This window comes from Panthera leo, chromosome B1 (assembly GCF_018350215.1).
Source record: "Panthera leo isolate Ple1 chromosome B1, P.leo_Ple1_pat1.1, whole genome shotgun sequence".
Classification (NCBI taxonomy): Eukaryota; Metazoa; Chordata; class Mammalia; order Carnivora; family Felidae; genus Panthera; species Panthera leo.
Genome location: NC_056682.1, coordinates 43,303,736 through 43,328,091, shown reverse-complemented (window position 1 = coordinate 43,328,091; position 24,356 = coordinate 43,303,736). Strand labels below are relative to the sequence as shown.

At 36.1% G+C, this 24,356-nt stretch overlaps 1 protein-coding gene across 6 annotated transcripts in view; it reads left to right on the top strand.

Moving 5' to 3' along the window:
- LOC122217601 (disintegrin and metalloproteinase domain-containing protein 5-like) overlaps positions 1-24,356 on the top strand; it is a 134,291-nt gene that overhangs the window by 56,154 nt on the left and 53,781 nt on the right. For all 6 annotated transcript variants that reach the window (XM_042934782.1, XM_042934783.1, XM_042934781.1 and 3 more), the window contains 3 exons: positions 11,175-11,311; positions 14,059-14,248; positions 19,322-19,417. In XM_042934782.1, coding sequence (XP_042790716.1) covers positions 11,175-11,311; positions 14,059-14,248; positions 19,322-19,417 — 423 coding nt within the window. The remainder of the gene's footprint in view (positions 1-11,174; positions 11,312-14,058; positions 14,249-19,321; positions 19,418-24,356) is intronic.

Genomic DNA, 24,356 nt, shown 5'->3' with positions numbered 1-24,356 from the left:
TTTCTGGTATATGCTATGTGCCCTTTGCTGTTGTGTTTTCACTGCTCTTAACTACTGATCAGTCCTCTGAAGGGTTTTTCCTTGTCTGCAGTGGGTATTATTTGGACTTTGTCCACTGTGTGGTGACAAGTGTGCGCGATTCACTGAAGTCCATCGGTGCTGATGGGCAGGGGTAGAAATTGTGTCAGCCAGCTCTATCATCTTGGAGAGGGGAGTTCATGCCCACCACTGTTCAGGAATTCCCCACATAAGAGCAAATAACCTCCCCTCAATTGTCCCAGGCATCCTTCAGATCTTTTACTTCACCCTGTCTTTGTCTGAGCCAATGCCCACCTTGTATAACAGTGCTCCTGTGTTTTATCTCTGGCACACGAACTGTGTTTCAAAACTTCAAATTTTAGGGACCCACTGCAGCACAGATTTGTGCTGATCTTTTGGGGGAGGTCTTGCTGTGCTGTGGCTAGTGCCAGTTTGTCCCAGAAGAGAAGTCGCGTGAACGTATAGCGGCTTGGAGTTTATGGTAAAGAACAGCACAAAGCCAGAGTTCAGGTTAGCTGCCCTCAGCGGGTGCCTCTGTTCCTATGCTAATGAATGGGGAAGCTCAATGGTGCCCACCAGCTCTATTGTCCCCAGAAAAGCAGTGCCATCTTTCCCAAATGCACTCTAAGAAGGGGCACTGTTCCTTCCAGTGGGACCCAGGGGATATTCAGACCACGCTATCTGCTCCAAGGCCTCTGCACCCCTTCTCCACTGGAGCACCTCTATACCCACCAGACTCCACCCTGTGATGGTGTGGACTTATAAAACTTAAGACTTTGGGCTATGCTGCTTGTAAAAACTTGCAATCATCAGTCCCTCTTGTTTTGCCCATCTGTGATTTGGGGGATGTGTTTTTATTGTGCAATGCCCTGCACCCTGTTTTCTCTCTCTCTCTCTCTTTCCTCTCTCCTTGATCAGGGCTTCCTCCCCTCCACTGCATGGGTGATTCTTTTCTCCCCCCAGTCACATCTCTGAACCTCCTACCTTCCATGATGTGGCCTCTTTTCTCCCTCTACTTGTGCAGTTTGTTCTCTCAGTCCTCAGATTGATTTCCTGGGTGTTCAGAATGATTTGGCATTTATCTAGCTGTGCTTGAGGGAAAAGGCAAGTCTAGGGTCCCCCTACTACTCTCCCATCTTAGCTCCCAGTCTAGAAGGGGAATATGGGCATTTTAACAATATTAATTCTTCCAGTCATAGAATATCTTTCCACTTATTTGTGTCATCTTAAGTTTCTTTCATCAATATCTTATAGTTTCAATGTGCAGGTTTCTCATCTTCTCAGTTAAATTTATTCCTAGATATTGGGGCACGTGGGTGGCTCAGTCAGTTAACTGTCTGACTCCGACTCACATCATGACTCGTGGTTTGTGGGTTTGAGTCCCAGGTCACACTCTGTGCTGACAGCCTGGAGTCTGGAGACTGCTTCAGATTCTGTGTCTCCCTCTCTCTCTCTCTCTCTCTCTGCCCCTTCCTTGCTCATGCCCTCTCTCTCTCAAAAATAAAATGAACATTTAAAAAATTAAAAAAATTATTCCCAGCTATTTTATTCTTTTTAATACAATTGTAAATGGGATTGTTTTCTTAACTTCTCTTTCTGATAGTTAGTTATTAGTGTATAGAAATGCCGCAGATTTCTATATATTGATTTTGTACACTGCAACTTTACTGAATTTATTAGTTTTAACAGTTATTTTTTTTTTTTTGGTAGAGTTTTAAGGTTTTCTATATTTGCAAATAATCACTGTTTACTTCTTTCAATTGGACGCCTTTTTTTTCTTGCCTAATTTCTTTGGCTAGGACTTTCAATACTATGTTAAATAAAAGTAACAGTAATGGAATTCCTGTCTTGTTTGTGATCTTAGAGAAAAAGCTCTCAGTTTTTCACCTTTGAGTATGATAGCTGTGAGCTTGCCATATATGGCCTTTATTATGTTAAGGTACGTTCCCTCTAAACTCACTTTGATGAGCAATTTTAATCATAAATTGATGTTGAATTTTATCTTCTATTCATTGTCCTGTTTTTTCTTTTTTAATCTTTCTTTTTTTTGTCTTCTATGGTTTTCATTGTACATTTCATAGGATTCAATTTCCTCTCCTCTCATCATATCATCAGTTATATTAAGAAACCTACTTAAGCATTTGTCCTAGAGTTTACATGTACACTTGCAACTAACTTAGTTGTAATGTAGTTTTAATTAACTAGACTAAACTAACTGAACTAAAATAGCACTAATCTAGATGGGAAAAAAAATTTAAGGTTACCTAGGATTTATTTTCATCAGATATTAAAAGACATACAGACATATTAATGATTCATGGAAGAGGGGAAGATGGCGGCATAGGAGGACCCTGGGCTCACCTCTTCCTGCTGGTCACTTAGATTCCACCTACACCTGCCTAAATAACCCAGAAAACCGCCAGAAGACTAGAAGAATGGATTCTCTGGAGCCAAGCACAGAGGAGAGGCCCATGGAAGAGGGTAGGAGGGCGGAGAGGTGGTGCGGGATACTCGGACTGGAGGGAGGGAGCCGGGGTGGAAGGGCAGCCTGCCGGCCAAGCAGAGGCCCCAAGTCTGGCTTGCAAAAGTGGAGTGCTGGACGGAGTGTGTTCAGACAGCAAGTGGGACTTAACATCTGGAAGGTTATAAGCTAACAGCTGTGCTCGGAGAGTGGGAGGGCTGGAGGACAACAGGAGGGAGAGTTGTTGAGCCCTGGGCAACAAAGCTCAGCTTGGCCGGGAACAAAGGTGCTTGCCAGCGCCATCTCCCTCGTCCATCCCCCAGCCAAAACCACAAAGGGAACCAGTTCCTGTCAGAGAACTTGCTTGCACCGCGCAAACACCCAACGCTGTGCTTCTGTTGATCCATCCCTCCAGCGGCAGGTCTGACTCCCTCCCGGTGCCACAGGGCTCCTCCTGAAGCAGATCACCGAAGGATAAGTGAGCTGAGCCTGCCCCTCCCGCCCCAGTGCACCTTGATGATCCATCCCAGCTAATACGCCAGATCCCCAGCACCACAGTCTGGCAGTGTATAAGTAGCACAGACGGGCCACGCTACCCCAGTGAATCCCACACCTAGGAGAGGGGAAGAGAAGGTACACACCAGTCTGACTGTGTCCCCAGCGGTAGGCTGGGGGCAGACATCAGGTCTGACTGAGGCCCTGCCCACCAACGCAAGTTATTCAAGACAGCACAGGGGAAGTGCCCTGCAGTTCCCCACCACTCCAGGGACTATCCAAAATGACAAAAGGGAAGAATTCCCCTTAAAAGAATCTCCAGGAAATAACGACAGCTAACGAACTGATCAAAAAGGATTTAAACAATATAACAGAAAGTGTATTTAGAATAATAGTCATAAAATTAATCGCTGGGCTTGAAAACAGTATAAAGGACAGCAGACAATCTCTTGCTACAGAGATCAAGGGACTAAGGAACAGCCAGGAGGAGCTAAAAAATGCTATAAATGAGCTGCAAAATAAAATGGAGACAACCACAGCTCGGATTGAAGAGGCAGAGGAGAGAATAGGTGAACTGGAAGATAAAATTATGGAAGAAGAGGAAGCTGAGAAAAAGAGAGATTAAAAAAAAATCCAGGAGTATGAGGGGAAAATTAGAGAACTAAGTGATGCACTAAAGAGAAATAATCTATACATAATTGGTGTTACAGAGGAGGAAGAGAGAGGGAAAGGTGCTGAAGGTGTACTTGAAGAAATAATAGCTGAGAACTTCCCGGATCTGGGGAAGGAAAAAAGCATTGAAATCCAAGAGGCACAGAGAACTCCCTTCAGACGTAACTTGAATCGATCTTCTGCACGACATATCATAGTGAAACTGGCAAAATACAAGGATAAAGAGAAAATTCTGAAAGCAGCTAGGGATAAACGTGCTCTAACATATAAAGGGAGACCGATAAGACTCGTGACGGATCTCTCTACTGAAACTTGGCAGGCCAGAAAGGAATGGCAGGAAATCTTCAATGTGATGAACAGAAAAAATATGCAGCCGAGAATCCTTTATCCAACAAGTCTGTCATTTAGAATAGAAGGAGAGATAAATGTCTTCCCAAACAAACAAAAACTGAAGGAATTCATCACCACTAAACCAGCCCTACAAGAGATCCTAAGGAGGATCCTGTGAGACAAAGTACCAGAGACATCACTACAAGCATGAAACCTATGGACATCACAATGACTCTAAACCCATATCTTTCTATAATAACACTGAATGTAAATGGACTAAATGCGCCAACCAAAAGACATAGGGTATCAGAATGGATAAAAAAACAAGACCCATCTATTTGCTGTCTACAAGAGACTCATTTTAGACCTGAGGACACCTTCAGATTGAAAGTGAGGGGATGGAGAACTATTTATCACGCTACTGGAAGTCAAAAGAAAGCTGGAGTAGCCATAGTTATATCAGACAAACTAGACTTTAAGTTAAAGGCTGTAACAAGAGATGAAGAAGGGCATTATACAATAATTACAAGGTCTATCCATCAGGAAGAGCTAACAATTATAAATGTCTATGCGCCGAATACAGGAGCCCCCAAATATATAAAACACTTACTCACAAACATAAGCAACCTTATTGATAAGAATGTGGTCATTGCAGGGGACTTTAACACCCCACTTACAGAAATGGATAGATCATCTCGACACATGGTCAATAAAGAAACAAGGGCCCTGAATGATACATTGGATCAGATGGACTTGACAGATATATTTAGAACTCTGCATCCCAAAGCAACAGAATATACTTTCTTCTCGAGTACACATGGAACATTCTCCAAGATAGATCACATACTGGGTCACAAAACAGCCCTTCATAGGTATACAAGAATTGAGATCATACCATGCATACTTTCAGACCACAACACTATGAAGCTTGAAATCAACCACAGGAAAAAGTCTGGAAAACCTCCAAAAGCATGGAGGTTAAAGAACACCCTACTAAAGAATGAATGGGTCAACCAGGCAATTAGAGAAGAAATTAAAAAAATATATGGAAACAAACGAAAGTGAAAACACAACAATCCAAACGCTTTGGGATGCAGCGAAGGCAGTCCTGAGAGGAAAACACATTACAATCCAGGCCTATCTCCACAAACAAGAGAACTCCCAAATACAAAATCTAACAACACACCTAAAGGAAATAGAAGCAGAACAGTAAAGACAGCCTAAACCCAGCAGAAGAAGAGAAATAATGAAGATCAGAGCAGAAATAAGCAATATAGAATCTAAAAAAAAACTGTAGAGCAGATCAATGAAACCAAGAGTTGGTTTTTTGAAAAAAATAAACAAAATTGATAAACCTCTAGCCAAGATTCTCAAAAAGAAAAAGGAGATGACCCAAATAGATAAAATCATGAATGAAAATGGAATTATTACAACCAATCCCTCAGAGATACAAACAATTATCAGGGAATACTATGAACAATTATATGCCAACAAACTGGACAACATGGAAGAAATGGACAAATTCCTAAACACCCACACTCTTCCAAAACTCAATCAGGAGGAAATAGAAAGCTTGAACAGACCCATAACCAGCGAAGAAATTGAATCAGTCATCAAAAATCTCCCAACAAATAAGAGTCCAGGACCAGATGGCTTCCCAGGGGAGTTCTACCAGACGTTTAAAGCAGAGATAATACCTATCCTTCTAAAGCTATTCCAAAAATAGAAAGGGAAGGGAAACTTCCAGACTCCTTCTATGAAGCCAGTATTACTTTGATTCCTAAACCAGACAGAGACCCAGTAAAAAAAGAGAACTACAGGCCAATATCCCTGATGAATATGGATGCAAAAATTCTCAATAAGATACTAACAAATCGAATTCAACAGCATATAAAAAGAATTATTCACCATGATCAAGTGGGATTCATTCCTGGGATGCAGGGCTGGTTCAACATTTGCAAATCAATCAACGTGATACATCACATTAATAAAAGAAAAGATAAGAACCATATGATCCTGTCAATCGATGCAGAAAAGGCCTTTGACAAAATCCAGCACCGTTTCTTAATAAAAACCCTTGAGAAAGTCGGGATAGAAGGAACATACTTAAAGATCATAAAAGCCATTTATTAAAAGCCCACAGCTAACATCATCCTCAATGGGGAAAAACTGAGAGCTTTTTCCCTGAGATCAGGAACACGACAGGGATGTCCACTCTCACCGCTGTTGTTTAGCATAGTATTGGAAGTTCTAGCATCAGCAATCAGACAACAAAAGGAAATCAAAGGCATCAAAATTGGCAAAGATGAAGTCAAGCTTTCGCTTTTTGCAGATGACATGATATTATACATGGAAAACCCGATAGACTCCACCAAAAGTCTGCTAGAACTGATACATGAATTTAGCAAAGTTGCAGGATACAAAATCAATGTACAGAAATCAGTTGCATTCTTATACACCAATAATGAAGCAACAGAAAGACAAATAAAGAAACTGATCCCATTTACAATTGAGCCAAGAAGCATAAAATGCCTAGGAATAAATCTCACCAAAGATGTACAAGATCTGTATGCTGAAAACTATAGAAAGCTTATGAAGGAAATTGAAGAAGATATAAAGAAATGGAAAAACATTCGTGCTCATGGATTGGAAGAATAAATATTGTCAAAATGTCAATACTACCCAAAGCTATCTACACATTCAATGCAATCCCAATCAAAATTGCACCAGCATTCTTCTCGAAACTAGAACAAGCAATCCTAAAATTCATATGGAACCACAAAAGACCCCGAATAGCCAAAGTAATTTTGAAGAAGACCAAAGCAGGAGGCATCACAATCCCAGACTTTAGCCTCTACTACAAAGCTGTCATCATCAAGACAGCATGGTATTGGCACAAAAACAGACACATAGACCAATGGAATAGAATAGAAACCCCAGAACTAGACCCCCGAATGTATGGCCAACTCATCTTTGACAAAGAAGGAAAGAATATCCAATGGAAGAAAGGCAGTCTCTTTAACAAATGGTGCTGGGAGAACCGGACAGCAACATGCAGAAGGTTGAAACTAGACCACTTTCTCACACCATTTACAAAAATAAACTCAAAATGGATAAAGGACCTGAATGTGAGACAGGAAACCATCAAAACCTTAGAGGAGAAAGCAGGAAATGACCTCTCTGACCTCAGTCGTAGCAATTTCTTACTTGACACATCCCCAAAGGCAAGGGAATTAAAAGCAAAAATGAATACTGGGACCTCATGAAGATAAAAAGCTTCTGCACAGCAAAGGAAACAACCAACAAAACTCAAAGGCAACCAACGGAATGGGAAAAGATATTTGCAAATGACACATCGGACAAAGGGCTAGTATCCAAAATCTATAAAGAGCTCACCAAACTCCACACCCGAAAAACAAATAACCCAGTGAAGAAATGGGCAGAAAACATGAATAGACACTTCTCTAAAGAAGACATCCGGATGGCCAACAGGCACATGAAAAGATGTTCAACGTCGCTCCTCATCAGGGAAATACAAGTCAAAACCACACTCAGATATCACCTCACGCCAGTCAGAGTGGCCAAAATGAACAAATCAGGAGACTATAGATGCTGGAGAGGATGTGGAGAAACGGGAACCCTCTTGCACTGTTGGTGGGAATGCAAACTGGTGCAGCCACTCTGGAAAACAGTGTGGAGGTTCCTCAAAAAACTAAAAATAGACCTACCCTATGACCCAGCAATAGCACTGCTAGGAATTTACCCAAGGGATACAGGAGTACTGATGCATAGGGGCGCTTGTACCCCAATGTTTATAGCAGCACTCTCAACAATAGCCCAATTATGGAAAGAGCCTAAATGTCCATCAACTGATGAATGGATAAAGAAATTGTGGTTTACATACGCAATGGAGTACTACGTGGCAATGAGAAAGAACGAAATATGGCCCTTTGTAGCAACGTGGATGGAACTGGAGAGTGTGATGCTAAGTGAAATAAGCCATACAGAGAAAGACAGATACCATATGTTTTCACTCTTATGTGGATCCTGAGAAACTTAACAGAAACCCATGGGGGAGGGGAAGGGGAAAAAAAAGAGATTAGAGTGGGAGAGAGCCAAAGCATAAGAGACTCTTAAAAAGTGAGAACAAACTGAGGGTTGATGGGGGGTGGGAGGGAGGGGAGGGTGGGTGATGGGTATTGAGGAGGGTACCTTTTGGGATGAGCACTGGGTGTTGTATGGAAACCAATTTGACAATAAATTTCATATATTGAAAAAAAAATGACTGTGATGCAGGAAGAAGTTTATCACACAGTTCCCTAGAAACAGAAGGCACACCATGCAGGGACCATACAAGGAAGCACCAAGATTGTTCAGGCAGTGTAGTGAGCAATGGGTAACATGGACAAAAACTTCCGTTGTTGTTTCTTTGGGGAGGAATGGGTAAGGCAAGGTAAGCAGGTCTTGGATTGGCTCATTTAAATAATTTCAGCAGTCTTTCTCACATGGAGGCTGTACCTAGTTGTCTGGTACTTAACTCTGGTGTGGTTTGGGCAGATGAAGCGTGGCCTAGGGTATGTCAGCCTAATAAAAGAAGGGATAGGGCATATGGGCTCTAGGTTGATTGATTTGCATATGAAAGATACACTTGCAGGTAAATTGTTTACTATTTTAAGAAATTGGGTAACCCTGGGATGGAAAGTCTAGCATTGGCAAAGCCCCAGATATTAAAGCATCACAATACATAAAATAAAATACATCATTAATACAATTATCCCATTAATACAGTTTGATACATTACCAAATTTAAGGGGTAATAAAAGAGAAGACTTTTATATAGTAGGGCATAAGTTGTGTGAAACAGCACAGAAAACATTTTATTATGAGTAAAAGGGAGAAACACAGGTAGAAGTATAAGAAGTCTTGTAGGCCTTCCCATAACTAAATTAAAACACCTCATATATAATGAGTCTTTCTATATATGAAGGCAAGACATATCCCCTTCAAATGTAGGAAAGGGTAATGGGAAAGTTTTTAATGTTGATGTGAGGTGTAAGTTAACTAAGCATCCTTGAATTAAGAGAGATTAAAGTCTTGGGCAGTAGAGAAACTCATTTAGGGATCCATTTGCTGGACTACAATTTGAAAAGGAATTGTTTGAGGAGACCATTATCCTCTTAGTTGAACCTGCTATCTGGGACCTATCAGGAACATTGAAAGTTATACTGAATGCTTCTTTCAAGAGACCAGCATTTTGTCTTCTAAGAAGTGAAATGTGTTTCTTAGTTAATATTAATGATCTCTATAACTCTGGAGGGGATGAGGAATGTCCTGGCAAGTCATTGTATATTGTCCTAAGAGCTGCTCCTGATGAAAAGCTTGGATGGAGGAAGAAGGTGGTGCTTGAGTTCAAGCAGTTTTCAACTAAATGAAATTGCTTTTCTCTGAAGGTGGACTGAAATGTCTGATGCACCAGTTGATTGCTTTAGTGTCTGTAGTTGAAATATTAAGCAGCCAGCACAATATTGTGGGATGGAAAATTTAGAAACGTCTTCATGGATCATGGATGCCTTCTCTGAACTCTTCTTTATTTGCCATCTGTTCATAGTGCTTTAGCCTGGGTCATCAGGAACCCATCACTTTTTTTTAAGACTATTTTTTTTTAGAACAGTTTTAGGTTTACCACAAAACTGAGGGTACTAAAACTAAAGGTACAGATTACCCATATACCTCCTGTCCCTAACATGCACAGCCTTCTGTATTATCCACATCCCTCACCAGAATGGGATATTTTTGTACTAAGGATGAACCTACATTGACCCATCAAAATCACCCAAAGTCCATAGTTTACCTTAGGGTTCAGTCTTGGTGTTATACATAAGTTAGGGCAAAAGATGATAGATATCTATCATTTATGGTATTATAACAAGAGTTTTCACTCCCCTAAAAATCCTCTGTGTTCTGCCTATTAATTTCTTCCCTCCCTGTCTGCAACCACAGAGCTTTTTATTGTCTCCACAATTCTTTTTTTTTCTGGAAGTCATACAGTTGGATTCTACAATATGTAGCCTTTTCAGATTGGCCTTTTTTCACTTAATAATGTGCACTCAAGCTTCCTCCATTTCTTTTCATGACTTGATAGCTCATTTGTTTTTAGTGCTTAATAACATTCTGTTGTCTAAAATGTGCCACAGTTTATCTGTTCACCTACTGAAGGACATTGTGGTTGCTTGCAAGTTTTGGGAATTATGAATGAAGCTTCTGGAAACATCTTTGTGTAGAGATTCAAAACTATCTAGAGATGAACAATATACCTATTGAGGGTGTTTTGGTTTTCTATTGCTATGTAACCAATTATGCCAAAACTTAAAGAGATAAAAACAAGAGAGTTCTGTGGGTCAACAATCAAGGAGCAGCTGAGAGGGTTATCTCATGGTTCAGCATGGGCAGGATTTTCTTCCAAACCTAGTCATTTGGCTGTGGTAGACCTCAGAAAATCTGTTTCCAAACTCATTCCTGTGGGCCTCTCTACAGGACTACTTCATGACATAGTAGCTGGCTTCCCACAGAGAGACTGAGACCTAGAATCCAAAAAGTCAGTCTTTTTATAATCTGTCTTGGAAATGGTGAACCATCTGTTCCTCTACATTTAGTTAATTAGAGGCAAGTCAAAAAGTCCAGTTTACACACAATGGAATGGAAATACTCAAAGACATGAATACCAGGAGGTAGATATCTTTGGGACTCATTTTAGAGTCTGCCTACTGCAGAGAGAATGTAAAATTGATTATTAAAATAAAAGATTAAAGTCATTTTCTTTAAAATAACTCAAAGAGGCAACATAATATGGTGTTTGAGACTCAGTTGGATTAGCTAAGATAGCTGATATTGTCATGAATAGTATTTTGAAATTAAACTACTGCGTTTACTTATCTATGTTTAATAAATCTATTATCCAAATGCTTATATAACTCTACTACAATTGCATTTACATAGGCATCTTGGATGCATTGATTTAAAAAATGAGTTTTATGTACTAATTTTTTACTATAATTGTATTTAGAATAGTATATATATAACATACACTAATTTTTTATAGTATAGTAATTTTAATTTTGTTATAGTATAGTATACTATAGTATTCTTAGCTAATTCTTTTCTTTTTCCTTGTCTTTAGTATCCAGAGGATTTATCCCTGGAGTCATATACTATCAGTATTGTGCAGTTGCTTGGCTTTAATCTGGGATTGAGTTATGACAATCCTGACACTTGTTATTGTTCAGAAGATGTTTGCACAATGTCACCTAAAGCAGTGTAAGATAATTTTCTTTATTACACATATTCCTTTATTTATTTATTTTTGTTTGGTTAGGACCTTTTACACTTCTATTAACCAAACTGAAGTAATTGACAGTTATAGAACACTATACCTAACAACCACAGAATACACATTTTTCAAGCACAACAGAACACAAACCAAAATAGGCCCACCACGTCCCCCATGCGTCTCCATGCCTGGAGAAACTCTCTTCCTCCTTCCTGCATTCTGGAGTCTGACTTGTATTTTTCTCCCCTGGCCAGATTGAAAGCACCCTCTAAGGAAAAGCCATATGAATTGTGTAATTTCAGTGATTGTGCATAAAGCTAAATTAAATGCTTTGATATTTGCATTTAAAACTGGCATTGTACGGTATAGGGATGAGTGGTACAATTCATGTTAGTAGTTTCAATTAAGGATTTTTTTTATTTAGAAAGACATTAAATTGTAAATAAATAATAACACCATGACCCATTGAAAGACTGCTGAAGAAAGGAAAAAAACCTTTATTTTAGAACCATTAATAATACATATTCCCTGCTCTATTTCTTAAATATATTTTTAAAGTTTATTTATTTTGACAGAAAGAGAGAGAGAGAGAGAATGCACAAGTGGGGGAGGGACAGACAGAGAGGGAGAGAGAGAATCCCAAGCAGGCTCTGTGCTGTCAGTGCAGAATCCAGCGTGGAACTCAATCCCATGAACCATGAAGTCATGACCTGAGCCAAAATCAAGAATCAGATGCTCCACTGACTGAGCCACCCAGGCACCCCTTCTGTTGGTTTTTTAATCATTTCAACATTCTATTTGTTTCATATATTTTTCTCCTGATGTTCATGCTTTTTGTCCCTAAGAAGTACTTGGTCTACTCTTTACTACACACCTATTGCCCAGGAGAGTGCTCAGTAAATATGTTGCAAACAGTGACTAAATCAGCTCAGTATATTTTCTCATTATTTCATTTTATCCTTTGATTACTGAATCCATGATACCCCAAAGTTTTGTAAAGGCACAAAGTAGATAATAACTAAATTTATTTCTTCTTCCTTGGATAAGTGGTTACTCAGAAGAATATTCATTCTTTCACCATCTTCTTGAACATTTTATTTATAAACTTTATAAAAATTCAACTTTGTCAAGGTATGATTCTTGCTGCAATAAAATTTGTGCACTGTAAGTGTACAAGTTTATGACTTTTGACAAATACATAAATATCTTTGAACCACAGTATCAGTGAGATTATGCAACAGTTTCATTTCCCCAAAAGTTCCTTTGTGACCCTTATTGTCCTTCTACCTTTTATCCTTGCCCCAGGCAACAACTGATCTGATTTATTACTACAATTAGTTTTCCTTGCTTCAGAACTTTATGTAAATTGAATTATTTGTGCTCTATTTTGAGTATTGAATCTATGACTCTGAATTATGTAAACACTTTTTTTTAATTATTTGAATATTTATAGTGCTTTAATTTAGGTATTTGTATGCCAAATCGTAACATCTGGACCATCTCAGTTCTGATTTCTTTTGACTGCTTTTTTTTTTTTTTACATTGACCATGGATCACATTTTTTATTTCTTTGTGTTTCTGTTGTTGTTATTATTATTATTAGCATATTAGATATTTTTGATAATACAGTAGAAAGCTTGGATGCCCCTACCTTCCTCTGAAAAGCATTGATTCTTGGAAATTCAATTATTGGCTAATTATATTGAATTTTATATGCTTGGTTTTACACTTTGTTAATATGGATCTATAGAAAGCTCAGGGTATTTTGAAACCCCTATAACTTGGCCGGATTGAACTTCCAAATTCACTCTCTTCTGGGGATCTTGTCAGGGCTTGAATTTAGGCTCTATTGGAATTGAGATAGAGTAGATTCTAGTTAGGGTAGAGGTCAGCAAACAACAATCCCCAAGCTAATCTCGGTGGTAGCCTGTTTTGTAAATAAAATTCTATTGAAATACAGCTAGGCTTATTGTTTTACCTATTGTTTATGGTTGCTCTTGTACTACAGTGGCAGAGTTGAGTAGTTGTACCACAGTCTATGGTATATTAGTCTATAATATTTATTGCCTGGCCCTTTACAGAAAAAGCTTGTCACCCCCTGGTCTAGAACATAATCTTTACTCTTAAGTCAGATTCTTTATAGTGTTTTAGTTGGATGCTGAGCTATTACTAGAGTGCTAACAGCTCTCTCACTGTCAAGACAGGTACTTATGGTGCCCTTCCCATTGTGTAGCTCAAACCACAGGTTTTTATTTGAAAAATGTTTAATTATGTTGAACAAAAGCCCTAATATGTACTTAAGTTAATGCAAACATGTTTATATTGGCATTACAAGAAAAATCCAAGACATATTTAAAAAAATAAAAAATGTGCTAAATACTGAGGCTAAACATTTAAAATTCAATTGTTTGGCATTGGCAAAGAAAATAAAGTGAACACAGTTCTTATGTTTAAAGGTTTAATAAATGTCATAAGACAGGCAAATAATACATCTTGTTTAAAACAGGATGAATGGCAATGAAAAGATTTTGGAGTTTTTTTTTCATTACAAGAATTTTCATGGTGAAATTTTAAAAATATGGTAAAACATATTATCAATGAAATGAATAGTTTTCAAAATGTGTTTTTTTTCCCATAATGCTTTTTAAATATCTTTCTAAAACATCATACATTAGTGGAAATGCAGAGATATACAGCAATAATTTTTGTCATACCCATTTTTAAAATATTTTAGGCAGTCTCGGGGTGTAAAGGATTTTAGCACCTGTACGTTGGATGACTTTAAATACTTGGCCTCACATTCCGGCCTTGGATGTCTTCAGAGAATCCTTCCTGAAGTGCCAGTTTATAAACAACAAAAGAAAAGGACATGTGGCAATGGACAATTGGAACAGGGTGAACAGTGTGATTGTGGCACTGTAAAGGTTAGTAGAAATTTTTTCAATTTTTAAAATTTCCTGTATATGTGTGTAATAGAAAAGAAGAAGATGAAGACCTTGTCTTTTAGAAAAATAAATTTAAAAAAACCTTCTTTGGGGAAGATGGAAGCTTTTAAGTTTCCTAATTTTGCTATTTTTTGAAGTGGACAGCAAAAGCCTTTTAGATAATATTTACCTTCTGACATTCTTTAGTGTATGCATCAACTCTAAACAAAATAATTAGTTACCACAAAGAGTGTCTAAAGAGTTGAAGAAATATACTTTTAACATCAAGCAGTAACAAAAACAGGAATATCTAAAGACCATAGACTATTACCAATGGAATAGCAAAATGCATTGTTTGCTAATATAGAGTGAAAAGTGTGCTATTGGCAGGTGATATCAATTAAAAGTATTTTTTAAAAAATCTATCACCTGTAGAAAATATATAAATATAGAACCAAACCCAAAGAAAGATGAAAGATGATAGAGGAAGCATTGACAATAAAGTGAAGTAGTCATAGGATAATAAAATGAAACAGCAATTGTAAAATATGGAACATATTATTAACTATGTATTAATATGTTATTAAATATACAATATGTAAAAATATGTAATACATTATATATAGACATATTTATATTTACTATATATGTGTGTATATGTGTGTGTGTGTGTGTGTGTGTGTGTATTTAATGACACTGGAACACATTTAAAAGAAAAAAGCCAGAGGAGAGTTTACTCTTGAAAAATTGCAGCTGGAACAGATAAGAATTGTGAGCTTATGTTTTCCTAGTCTTGGGTGCTCCTCTACTTCCACAGTTGTGGCCGAATGAAATAGCTGTGAAAAATTGCAGCTTTACTGACTCGGTGTGACAGAGAACAGATTTCAGGGATGAGAATCACTGGAAATTTAAGGGGAAAACCCTGAAAGTAAGACAACTGTGAAAGTGCTAAAACCTAAAATCTGATGACTAATTTTACACATATTTGGCAGACTGCTAAAATATGCATAGTCCAGAAATACCCCACGGAGGAAAAAAGTAGGGTGAGACCATTGAAAGACACCGGTGCACCAGGTGAACCCTGTGAGTTCGATGATTTTTTTTAAGAGAATATTTTCTAACCATGTGCAATTCAGGCAGCAGAAATCCAAAGCCCTACTGGTTTCATTTATCAGAATGTAGAGCCTGAGACTGGCTACAACTGGAAATTAAAGAGGAATCTTCAGAAACAAGGCAATTACAGGTAGATTATACCCTGAAATCTAAGTACTGTCTCTGCCTAAATCCTTGCATGAATGCTACATTACATCAAGGAATCTCGCTAAAAATTCAGCAGTTGGAAGCCATATGAATTGAGCAGAGATAGCTGCTGTACATTGTAGGGGAAACAAAGCTTACAGTTTGTTTCCAGGTTACTTAATTTCCTGTTAGAAAAAAAAAGCCTCTAGAAGGTCACAGCTGAATACGGGCATTATATCATTGTATCTATATTGTCTAACTTATTAATAAAAAATTAATAGACATTCAGAAAATTAGGAAAATGTGAACCATATTTAGGAAAATACGCAGTTAAGGGAAACTGACTCTGAGAAGTCCAAATATATTGTATTTTGCAGATAAAGACTTCACAGTAGTTATTTTGAATATTAGGAGCATGAAAGGACATTATGCTCAAACCATTTAAGGAAAAATTATCATAGTAAGTGAGCAGCTAGAGAATCTCAACAGATATAAGTTAACTACAAAAACCATATAAATTTAAAGTCTAGAAGTGAAAAGTACAACAAAAGCAGAATCAGTGAACTTGACCAAAAGCAGAGTAATCAATGAACTTGACCAATAGAACATTAAGAAAATATGATCTATAGAATAGAGAGAAAAAACGTTGAAGAAAAATAGCAAAAAACCTCAGACACCTGAGAGTAGATATTTTTTATTTTTTCTTAAATTTTTTAAATGTTTATTCATTTAATTTTGAGGGGGAGAGAGAGACAGACAGACTGTCAACAGGGGAGGGGCAGTGAGAGTGACACAGAATCCGAAGCAGGCTCCAGGCTCCAAGAGCCAAAGTCAGATACTTAACCAACTGAACCACCCAGGCACCCCAGAAACATTTTTCTTAAAAATTATTTATTTATTTTGAGAGAGAGAGAGAGAGAGAGAGAGAGAGAGAGAGAGAGAAAGTTCAAGCTGGGGAAGGGCAGGGAGTGAAGGAGAGAGAGAATCTCAAACAGGTTTCACACTGTTAGTGCAGAGCCCAATACAGGACTTGAACCCATGAATCGTGAGATCATGACCTGAGCCAAAACCAAGAGTTGGACGCTTAACCAACTGAGTCATAAAGGTGCCCCCACCTGAAAGGAAATATTAAGTGGTCCAATGTAGGTGTAATTGGATTTCAAGATAAAGAAAAGAGAAAGTAGGCGGCAGAAAAAAATATGCAGGAATAATACTGATTATTTTTCAAATTTGAAGGAAAACGTTTGCTTACAGATCCAAGATGCTCAGCAAATTACAAGCACATAGACACAAAAAAACCCACCTCTATACTTAGAGTAGTAAAACCTCCCAAAACCCCAAGATAAAAAGAAAAACTTAATTTGAGCCTAAAAAAAAACAGGTTAGATACACAATACAGTGATACAAAATATAGCTGACTTCTTATAACAAATAATGGAGGTCAGTAGACTTTGAAATGACAAAAAGTGATGAAAGAAAAAAAAAAGGTCAACAATCAAGAGTTCTAGATTCAAAGTAATTATCCTTTAAAATGGAAGCAAACAAAGTTATTCTCAGTTAAGCAAAAGCTGAGACAATATGTCACAGTAAACTTGTACTACAGAATATCCTAAGAATTTAAAATGTTTGAAGAATTAAAAATTCCTGAACACAGGAATTGGTAAATATGTGGGTAAAAATAAATAGTTATATGTATGCTTTCTTTTCTGCTCTTAATTTTACTGACTACATTATATACATGCACAGATATGTAAATATACACACACTTATTCACTGCATAAGTGATACAATACATATATGTGCCTATAAATATGTATTTGTATGTATATATACTAAATATACAAATATGTATGGGTACGTTTGTGGATATGGATGCATATATGTTTATATGCATATAAACACACAAAAATATATATGTACATATACACATTATGTGTATATGTGTGTGTATCTACATATCTACATCTATATAATAACAGCAGCAGCACTAAATGTGGAAGGTGAAATAAGCTGTTGCAAGATTTCTATAATTTACGTGAAGAAAATCAGTATTAACTCTAAGTAGATTAGAGTATTTGAAAGATACATACTATAAATCCCAGAGCAAATATTGAAAAATTATGCAGAGATACAGCTAAAAAGCCAATAGAGGAGTTTTAATGACATGCTAAACATATTTCATCAGCACAAAATAAGACAAGAAGAGAAGAATTGAGGAAAAAAAACAAGATGAAATAAATGGAAACAAATGGTAAAATAACAAATTGAAATACATAAATATTAATAGTTACATTAAATGTAAATAGGCCAAGCACTCTGATCAGAAGCCAGAGATTATCAGACTACATACAAATCAAGAGACAAGAGATATATTTTAAGCCCAAATGCTCTGTTTGGCAGAAAAGAATAGAATGGAAAAGGATATAACAAGTAAACAGTAAATATAAGAGAGCTAAGGGGACTATATTAATATATAAAATAGAGATATACTAATGCTTCAAAATTATAAAAGGATAAATACATAAGGAAGTTATAACAATAATAAATATGTATACACTTATAAAAATATATCTACATGTACACACACACAGTAGATCTTCAAATTTCATGAAGCACTATCTTATTTGGAGGTTTATTTCACATCTCTTAGTAAGTGATAGAACAACTAGACAAAAATATCAGTAAGGATGTAGAAGATCTGAATAATACTTCTACCAACCACCTTAATATAATGATATTTATAGGCCACTATATTTAATAACTTAATATAAAAATTACTTTCAAGGGAACTTGGAATATTCATCAGGATGTACTACATTTTGTGACATGAAATAAATCTCAAAATATTTATTTTTTGTTGAGAATTAAATTAGAAATCAAGAATAATAAGATATCTTGAAAAGTTCCCAAATATTTAGAAATTAAGCTGCCACTTCTAAATGGCCCTTGGCTCAAAGAAGAAATTACAAAAGCAATTAGGATATATTTTTAACAGTTATGAAAATTTAAACATAACATCGAAATCTATGAGATTCAGTTGAAACTGAATTATAGTGTTATGAGGAAAATCTATAGCTACAAATGCTTATAATGGAGAGAAGAAAGGTCTAAAATCAATGATTAAGAATGCTACTTCGGGTAACTAAAATATTAGTCCAATTAAATCCATGATAAGTAGAAGGAAATAATGATAAAGATAAAAGTAGAAATCAATGAGATAGAAATCAGAAGATGAATATCAATGAAAATAAAAGCCAGTGCTTTGAAAATAATCAATATATTTGATAAATCTGCTGTTCTGATGAAAGAGAAATGAGGAAAAGAAAGGAATTCCCAGTATCAGTAATGAAAGAGGGTACATAAGGAATATTAAAAACTACTTTATGTAAATAAATTTGACAATTTAGGTGAAATTGGCAAGTTTTTTTTTTTTTTTTGCTTTTTAAAAATATTATTTATTTATTTATTTATTTACTTATTTATTTATTTATTTATAATATGAAATTTATTGTCAAATTGGTTTCCATACAACACCCAGTGCTCATCCCAACAGGTGCCCTCCTCAATGCCCATCACCCACTTTCCCCTCCCTCCTACCCCCCATCGACCCTCAGTTTATTCTCAGTTTTTAAGAGTCTCTTATGGTTTGGCTCCCTCCCTCTCTAACTTTTATGTTTTTTTTCCTTCCCCTCCCCCATGGTCTTCTGTTAAGCTTCTCAGGATCCACATAAGAGTAAAAACATATGGTATCTGTCTTTCTCTGTATGATTTAAAAGACAAATTATCATAACTGATGTCAGAAGAGACAGTTTGAATTTGTCTATTTGTTTACAGAATTGTACACATAAAGACTGCTGTGATCCTAAAACATGTTCAATGAAAGCAAATAAACAGTGTGGCTCCGGGGAATGTTGCACACAAGATTGCAAGGTAAGAGGCAATCTATTTTAGAGTAGCTCAGCATTAAATTTCTTTTCTTTTTTTTTTTTTAATGTTTATTTATTTTTGAGACAGAGAGAGACAGAGCATGAACAGGGGAGGGTCAGAGAGAGAGGGAGACACAGAATCTGAAACAGGCTCCAGGCTCTGAGCCGTCAGCACAGAGCCCAACGCAGGGCTCGAACCCACGGACCGTGAGATCATGACCTGAGCCAAAGTCGGCCGCTTAACCGACTGAGCCACCCAGGCGCCCCTAAATTTCTTGAAATACTGTTTCAAAGAGCTGGGAAGTATGTCAATATCCTATCTGCCTTTCCCATTGTATTATATCCAAGTACATTGGACCCTTCTTACACTTCATTCCATTTGGTAATCTGTCATTTCCAGAAGTCTCATGTACATATGCCTGATGATTCTTCTTTCCCAACTGTTACAAATCTTTCTTGTACCTGTTGAGACATTCCTATGATCAACATACATCTGAAGCAACCCTCTTTAGTAAGGTCTTATTTTTTAACACCCTACCTTACATGGGGTCAAGAAGTTAGATTAGATTTTTTTGTTATTGTTGTTAGGTAAGTTCTCTTTACCATCTTCTGGTAAAGTCTTCTGTTCCTTTGCAGTTCAGTTATTGTTACAATCAATTAAGTGCTCTTTATTTAAAGCATTTAAAGAATTCCTGAATAATTGCCCCACACCCAGAAAAATTAACTGGAAATCTAAAGAAAAAAGAAGCAAACTATGAAAAAAGTAAATGGCAGATGTTCAGATAGGATTGGAGTAAGAATATGCTTTTATCTTTAAAATTTTGTTCCTGGGGTGCCTGGGTGGCTCCGTTGGTTAAATGTCTGACTTTAGCTCAGGTCATGATTGCACGGTTCCTAAGTTCAAGCCCCACATCGGGCTCTGTGCTGACAGTTTGGAGCCTGGAGCCTGCTTCAGATTCTGTGTCTTCCTCTTTCTCTGCCCCTCGCCCACTCATGCTCTGTCTCTGTCTCTCTCTCTCTTAAAAATAAACATTAAAAAAATTTTTTTAAATTTTGTTCCCAAACTTTATTGGGATATAATTGGCATATAACATTGTGTAAGTTTAAGGTGCACAATGTAATGACTTCATACGAGCATATATTGTGAAATGATTACAATAAGGTTAACACATCTACAACTTTACATAGCAAAAATATTTAACATTTACAAAGAAAATTTCAAATATACAATACATTATTAACTATAGTTACCATGCTGTACATTAGATCCCCATAGTGATTCATTTTATGGCTGAAAATGTGTACCCTTGACCAACATCTTTCCATTTTTCCCCACAGTTTTACTTCTTCCTTTCTTTAAAAACAATTTTTTTAATGTTTGTTTATTTTTGAGAGGGGGGGCATGGAGGGGCAGAGAGTGAGGGAGACAAAGAGTCTGAAGCAGGCTCCAGGCTCTGAGCTGTCAGCACAGAGCCTGATGTGGGGCTCGAACCCACAGACCGTGAGATCATGACCTGAACCGAAGTCGGATGCTTAACCGACTGAGCCACCCAGGTGCCCCTATTTCTTCCTTTCTGACTTGGATATCTTTTATTTCTTTTCTCTTGCCTAATTCCTCTGGCTAGGACTCCTAGTACTATGTTAAAAAGGAGTAGTAAGAATGAAAAACTTTGTCTTGTTCCTGATCTTACAGTAAAAGATTTCAACTTTTCACAATTGAAAATTATGTTAGCTACGGCTTGTCATATATGGCCTTTATTATATTGATACATTTGCTGTATACCAAACTGTTGAGAACTTTGGTCATGAACGTGTTTGAATTTTGTCAGATATTTTTTCTTCATTTCTTTGGAGGATTACATGAATTTTACCCTTATTTATATTAATGGGGGTGTATTATGTTTATTGCTTTCTGTGTCATCCTTACATCCCAGGGATAAACCTCACTTGATCATGATATATGAACCTTTTAACATGCTGTTGAATTTGGTGTGCTGATATTTTGTTGAGAATGTTCGCATCTATGTTCATTAGGGATATCAGCCTGTAATTTTCTTTCTTTCTTTCTTTCTTTCTTTCTTTCTTTCTTTCTTTCTTTCTTTCTTTCTTTCTTTTTCTTCTTCTTCTTCTTCTTCTTCTTCTTCTTCTTCTTCTTCTTCTTCTTCTTCTTCTTCTTCTTTTAGTGTCTTTGTCTGTCTTTGTATCAGGGTAAAGCTGGCCTTGTAAAATGAGTTTGGGAGAGTTCTTTCCTTTTTAATTTTTGGGGGAGTTGAGAGAAATTAGCATTAATTCTTTAAATATTTCATAGAATTCACCTGTGAAACCATCTAGTCCTGTTCTTTTATTTGTTAGGAAGTTTGATAACAGATTGAATATCTTTAGTTGTGATTACTTTGTTCAAGTTTTCCATTTCTTCTTGATTCAGTTTTGATAGATTACCTGTTTCTAGGAATTTATCCATTTCTTGTAGTGTTACGCAATTTGTTGGTGGATAATTGTTATGGAAGTCTCTAATGATACTTTGTATTTCTATGGTATCAATTTCAGTGTCTTTTCTTTTCTTTCATAATTTTATTTTATTGAGTAGTCTAGCTAAAGTTTTGCCATTTTGTTTATCTTTTCAAAATCCATCTCTTGGTTTAATTTATTATTTTCCTATTGTCTCTCTGGTCTCTATTTCATTTATTTCTGCTCTGATCTTTCTTATTTCCTTTCTTCTACTAACTTGGGTCTTAGGTTGTTTTCCTTTTTTAATTCCTTTAGGGGTAAAGTTAGGTTATTTGAGATTTTTTTTAATATAGGCATTTATTGCTGTAAACTTACCTCTTAGAACTGCTTTTGTTATATCGCATATGTTTTGGTATGTTGTTTTTTGTATTTGTTTTTGTTTATTTTAAGATACTTTTTATGATTTCCTTTTTTCCTACTTCTGTGGTCCATTAGTTCAGGTATGATGTTAAATTGTACATTTTGTGGATTTTTCAGTTTTTTTCTCTGAAGTTTCATAACATTGTGCTTGGAAAAGATATTAGATATTATTTCAGTTTCCTTAAATTTCATAAAACTTGCTTTGTGGACCAACATATGTTTTGTCCTGGAGAATGTTCCACATGTGCTTGAGAATATTTTGTTCTTATTGGACATAATGTTCTATATATGTCCTTAAGGTCCATTTGGTTTATAGTTTTATTCAGGCCTGCTATTTTCTTACTAATTTTCCTTCTGATTGCTCTGTCCAATGTCAATAGTAGGGTATTGAAGTCCTCTACTATTATTGAATTGCTGTCTGTTTATCCCTTTGGTCTGTCAATATTTACTTAAGTTTTTAGGCATTCCAATATTTTGAGCATGTGTAGTTACAAGTGTTATATTTTCTTGACCTTTTTTTTTTTGTGATTGTTTTAATTGAAAGTCTGTTTTATATTACGTAAGTATAGCATACCCTGCTCTCTTTCGGTTACCATTTGCATAGAATAGTTTTTTCTTCCCTATACTTTCAGCCCTTGCATGTCCATAAAGGTAATTTGAGTTTCCTATAGCCAGCTTATTGTTGGGTTCTACAATAGAAATTTGATTGGAAAAAATCCGTTTACATTTAAAGTAATTATTGATAGTTAAAAGGACTTTCTATTGCCATTTTGTTAATCATTTTCTGGTTTGTTTGTTTTAGTTCTTTTTTTCCTTTATTCCTTTCTTACTCTCTTCTTTTGTGATTTATTTTTTGTAGTGCCATTCTTTGTTTCTCTTTATATTTTGTGTATCCACTGTAGGTTTCTTCTTTGTGATTGTTATAAGGCTTACATAAAAATTTTTATAGATACAATAGATATAATAGTCTATTTTTTAAGTTTTTATTTTAATTCCAGTTAGTTAACATACAGTGTGTGATAATAGTTTTAGGTATACAATGTAGTAATTCAACAGTTCCATACATCACCCTGGGCTCATCACAAAAAGGGCACTTCTTCATTTTCATCACCTATTTAACCCATACCCCCACCTGCCTCCTCTCTGATAACCATCAGTATGTTTTCTATAATTAAAAGACTGTTTCTTGCTTTGACTATCTCTTATTTTTTCTCCTTTCCTTGTTTGTTTTGTTTCTTAAATTCTACATATGAATGAAAACATATGGTATTTGTCTTTCTCTGTCTAACTTATTTTGCTGAGCTTGTTGTTGCAAATGGCAAGATTTCATTCTTTTTTATGGCTGAATAATATTCTGTTGTATATATGTATATATACCACTTCTTTATTCATTCATCACTTGATGGACACTTAGGCTGATTCCATATCTTGGCTATCGTAAATAATGCTTCAATAAACATCAGGGTGCATGTATCCCTTTAAACTAGTGTTTTTGTATTCTTTGGGTAAATACCTAGTCATGCGATTATTGGATTGTAAGGTAGTTTTTTATTTTTTTAACTTTTTGTTTACACTTCTAGTAGTTAACATACAGTGTAATGTTAGTTTCAGGTGTACAATACAGTGATTCGACACTTCCATACAACACCTGGTATTAATACTCATCACCTGTAATAATCTATTTTAAGCTGATAATAACCTACCTTCAATCATATACTAAAGCTCTACATTTTAAATTCTCGTTTAGTTCCCCCACATTTTGTGCTATTAATGTTACAATTTGCATCTTTTTATATTGTGCATCCTTTAACAAATTATGTAATAATATTTACTTTATAATACTATTGTCTTTTAACTTTTTACTGGAGATAAAAGTATTTTGCCACCATTACAGTATTAGGGAATTATGAATTTGATTATATATTTACACTTACCGGTGCGTTTTATACTTTTATGTTTTCTTGAGTTATTGTCCTTTCATTTCAATTTGATGAACTCCTTATAGGATTTCTTATAAGACAGGTCTAGAGGTGATGCACTCACTTAGCTTTTATTTATCTGGGAATGTCTTTAAC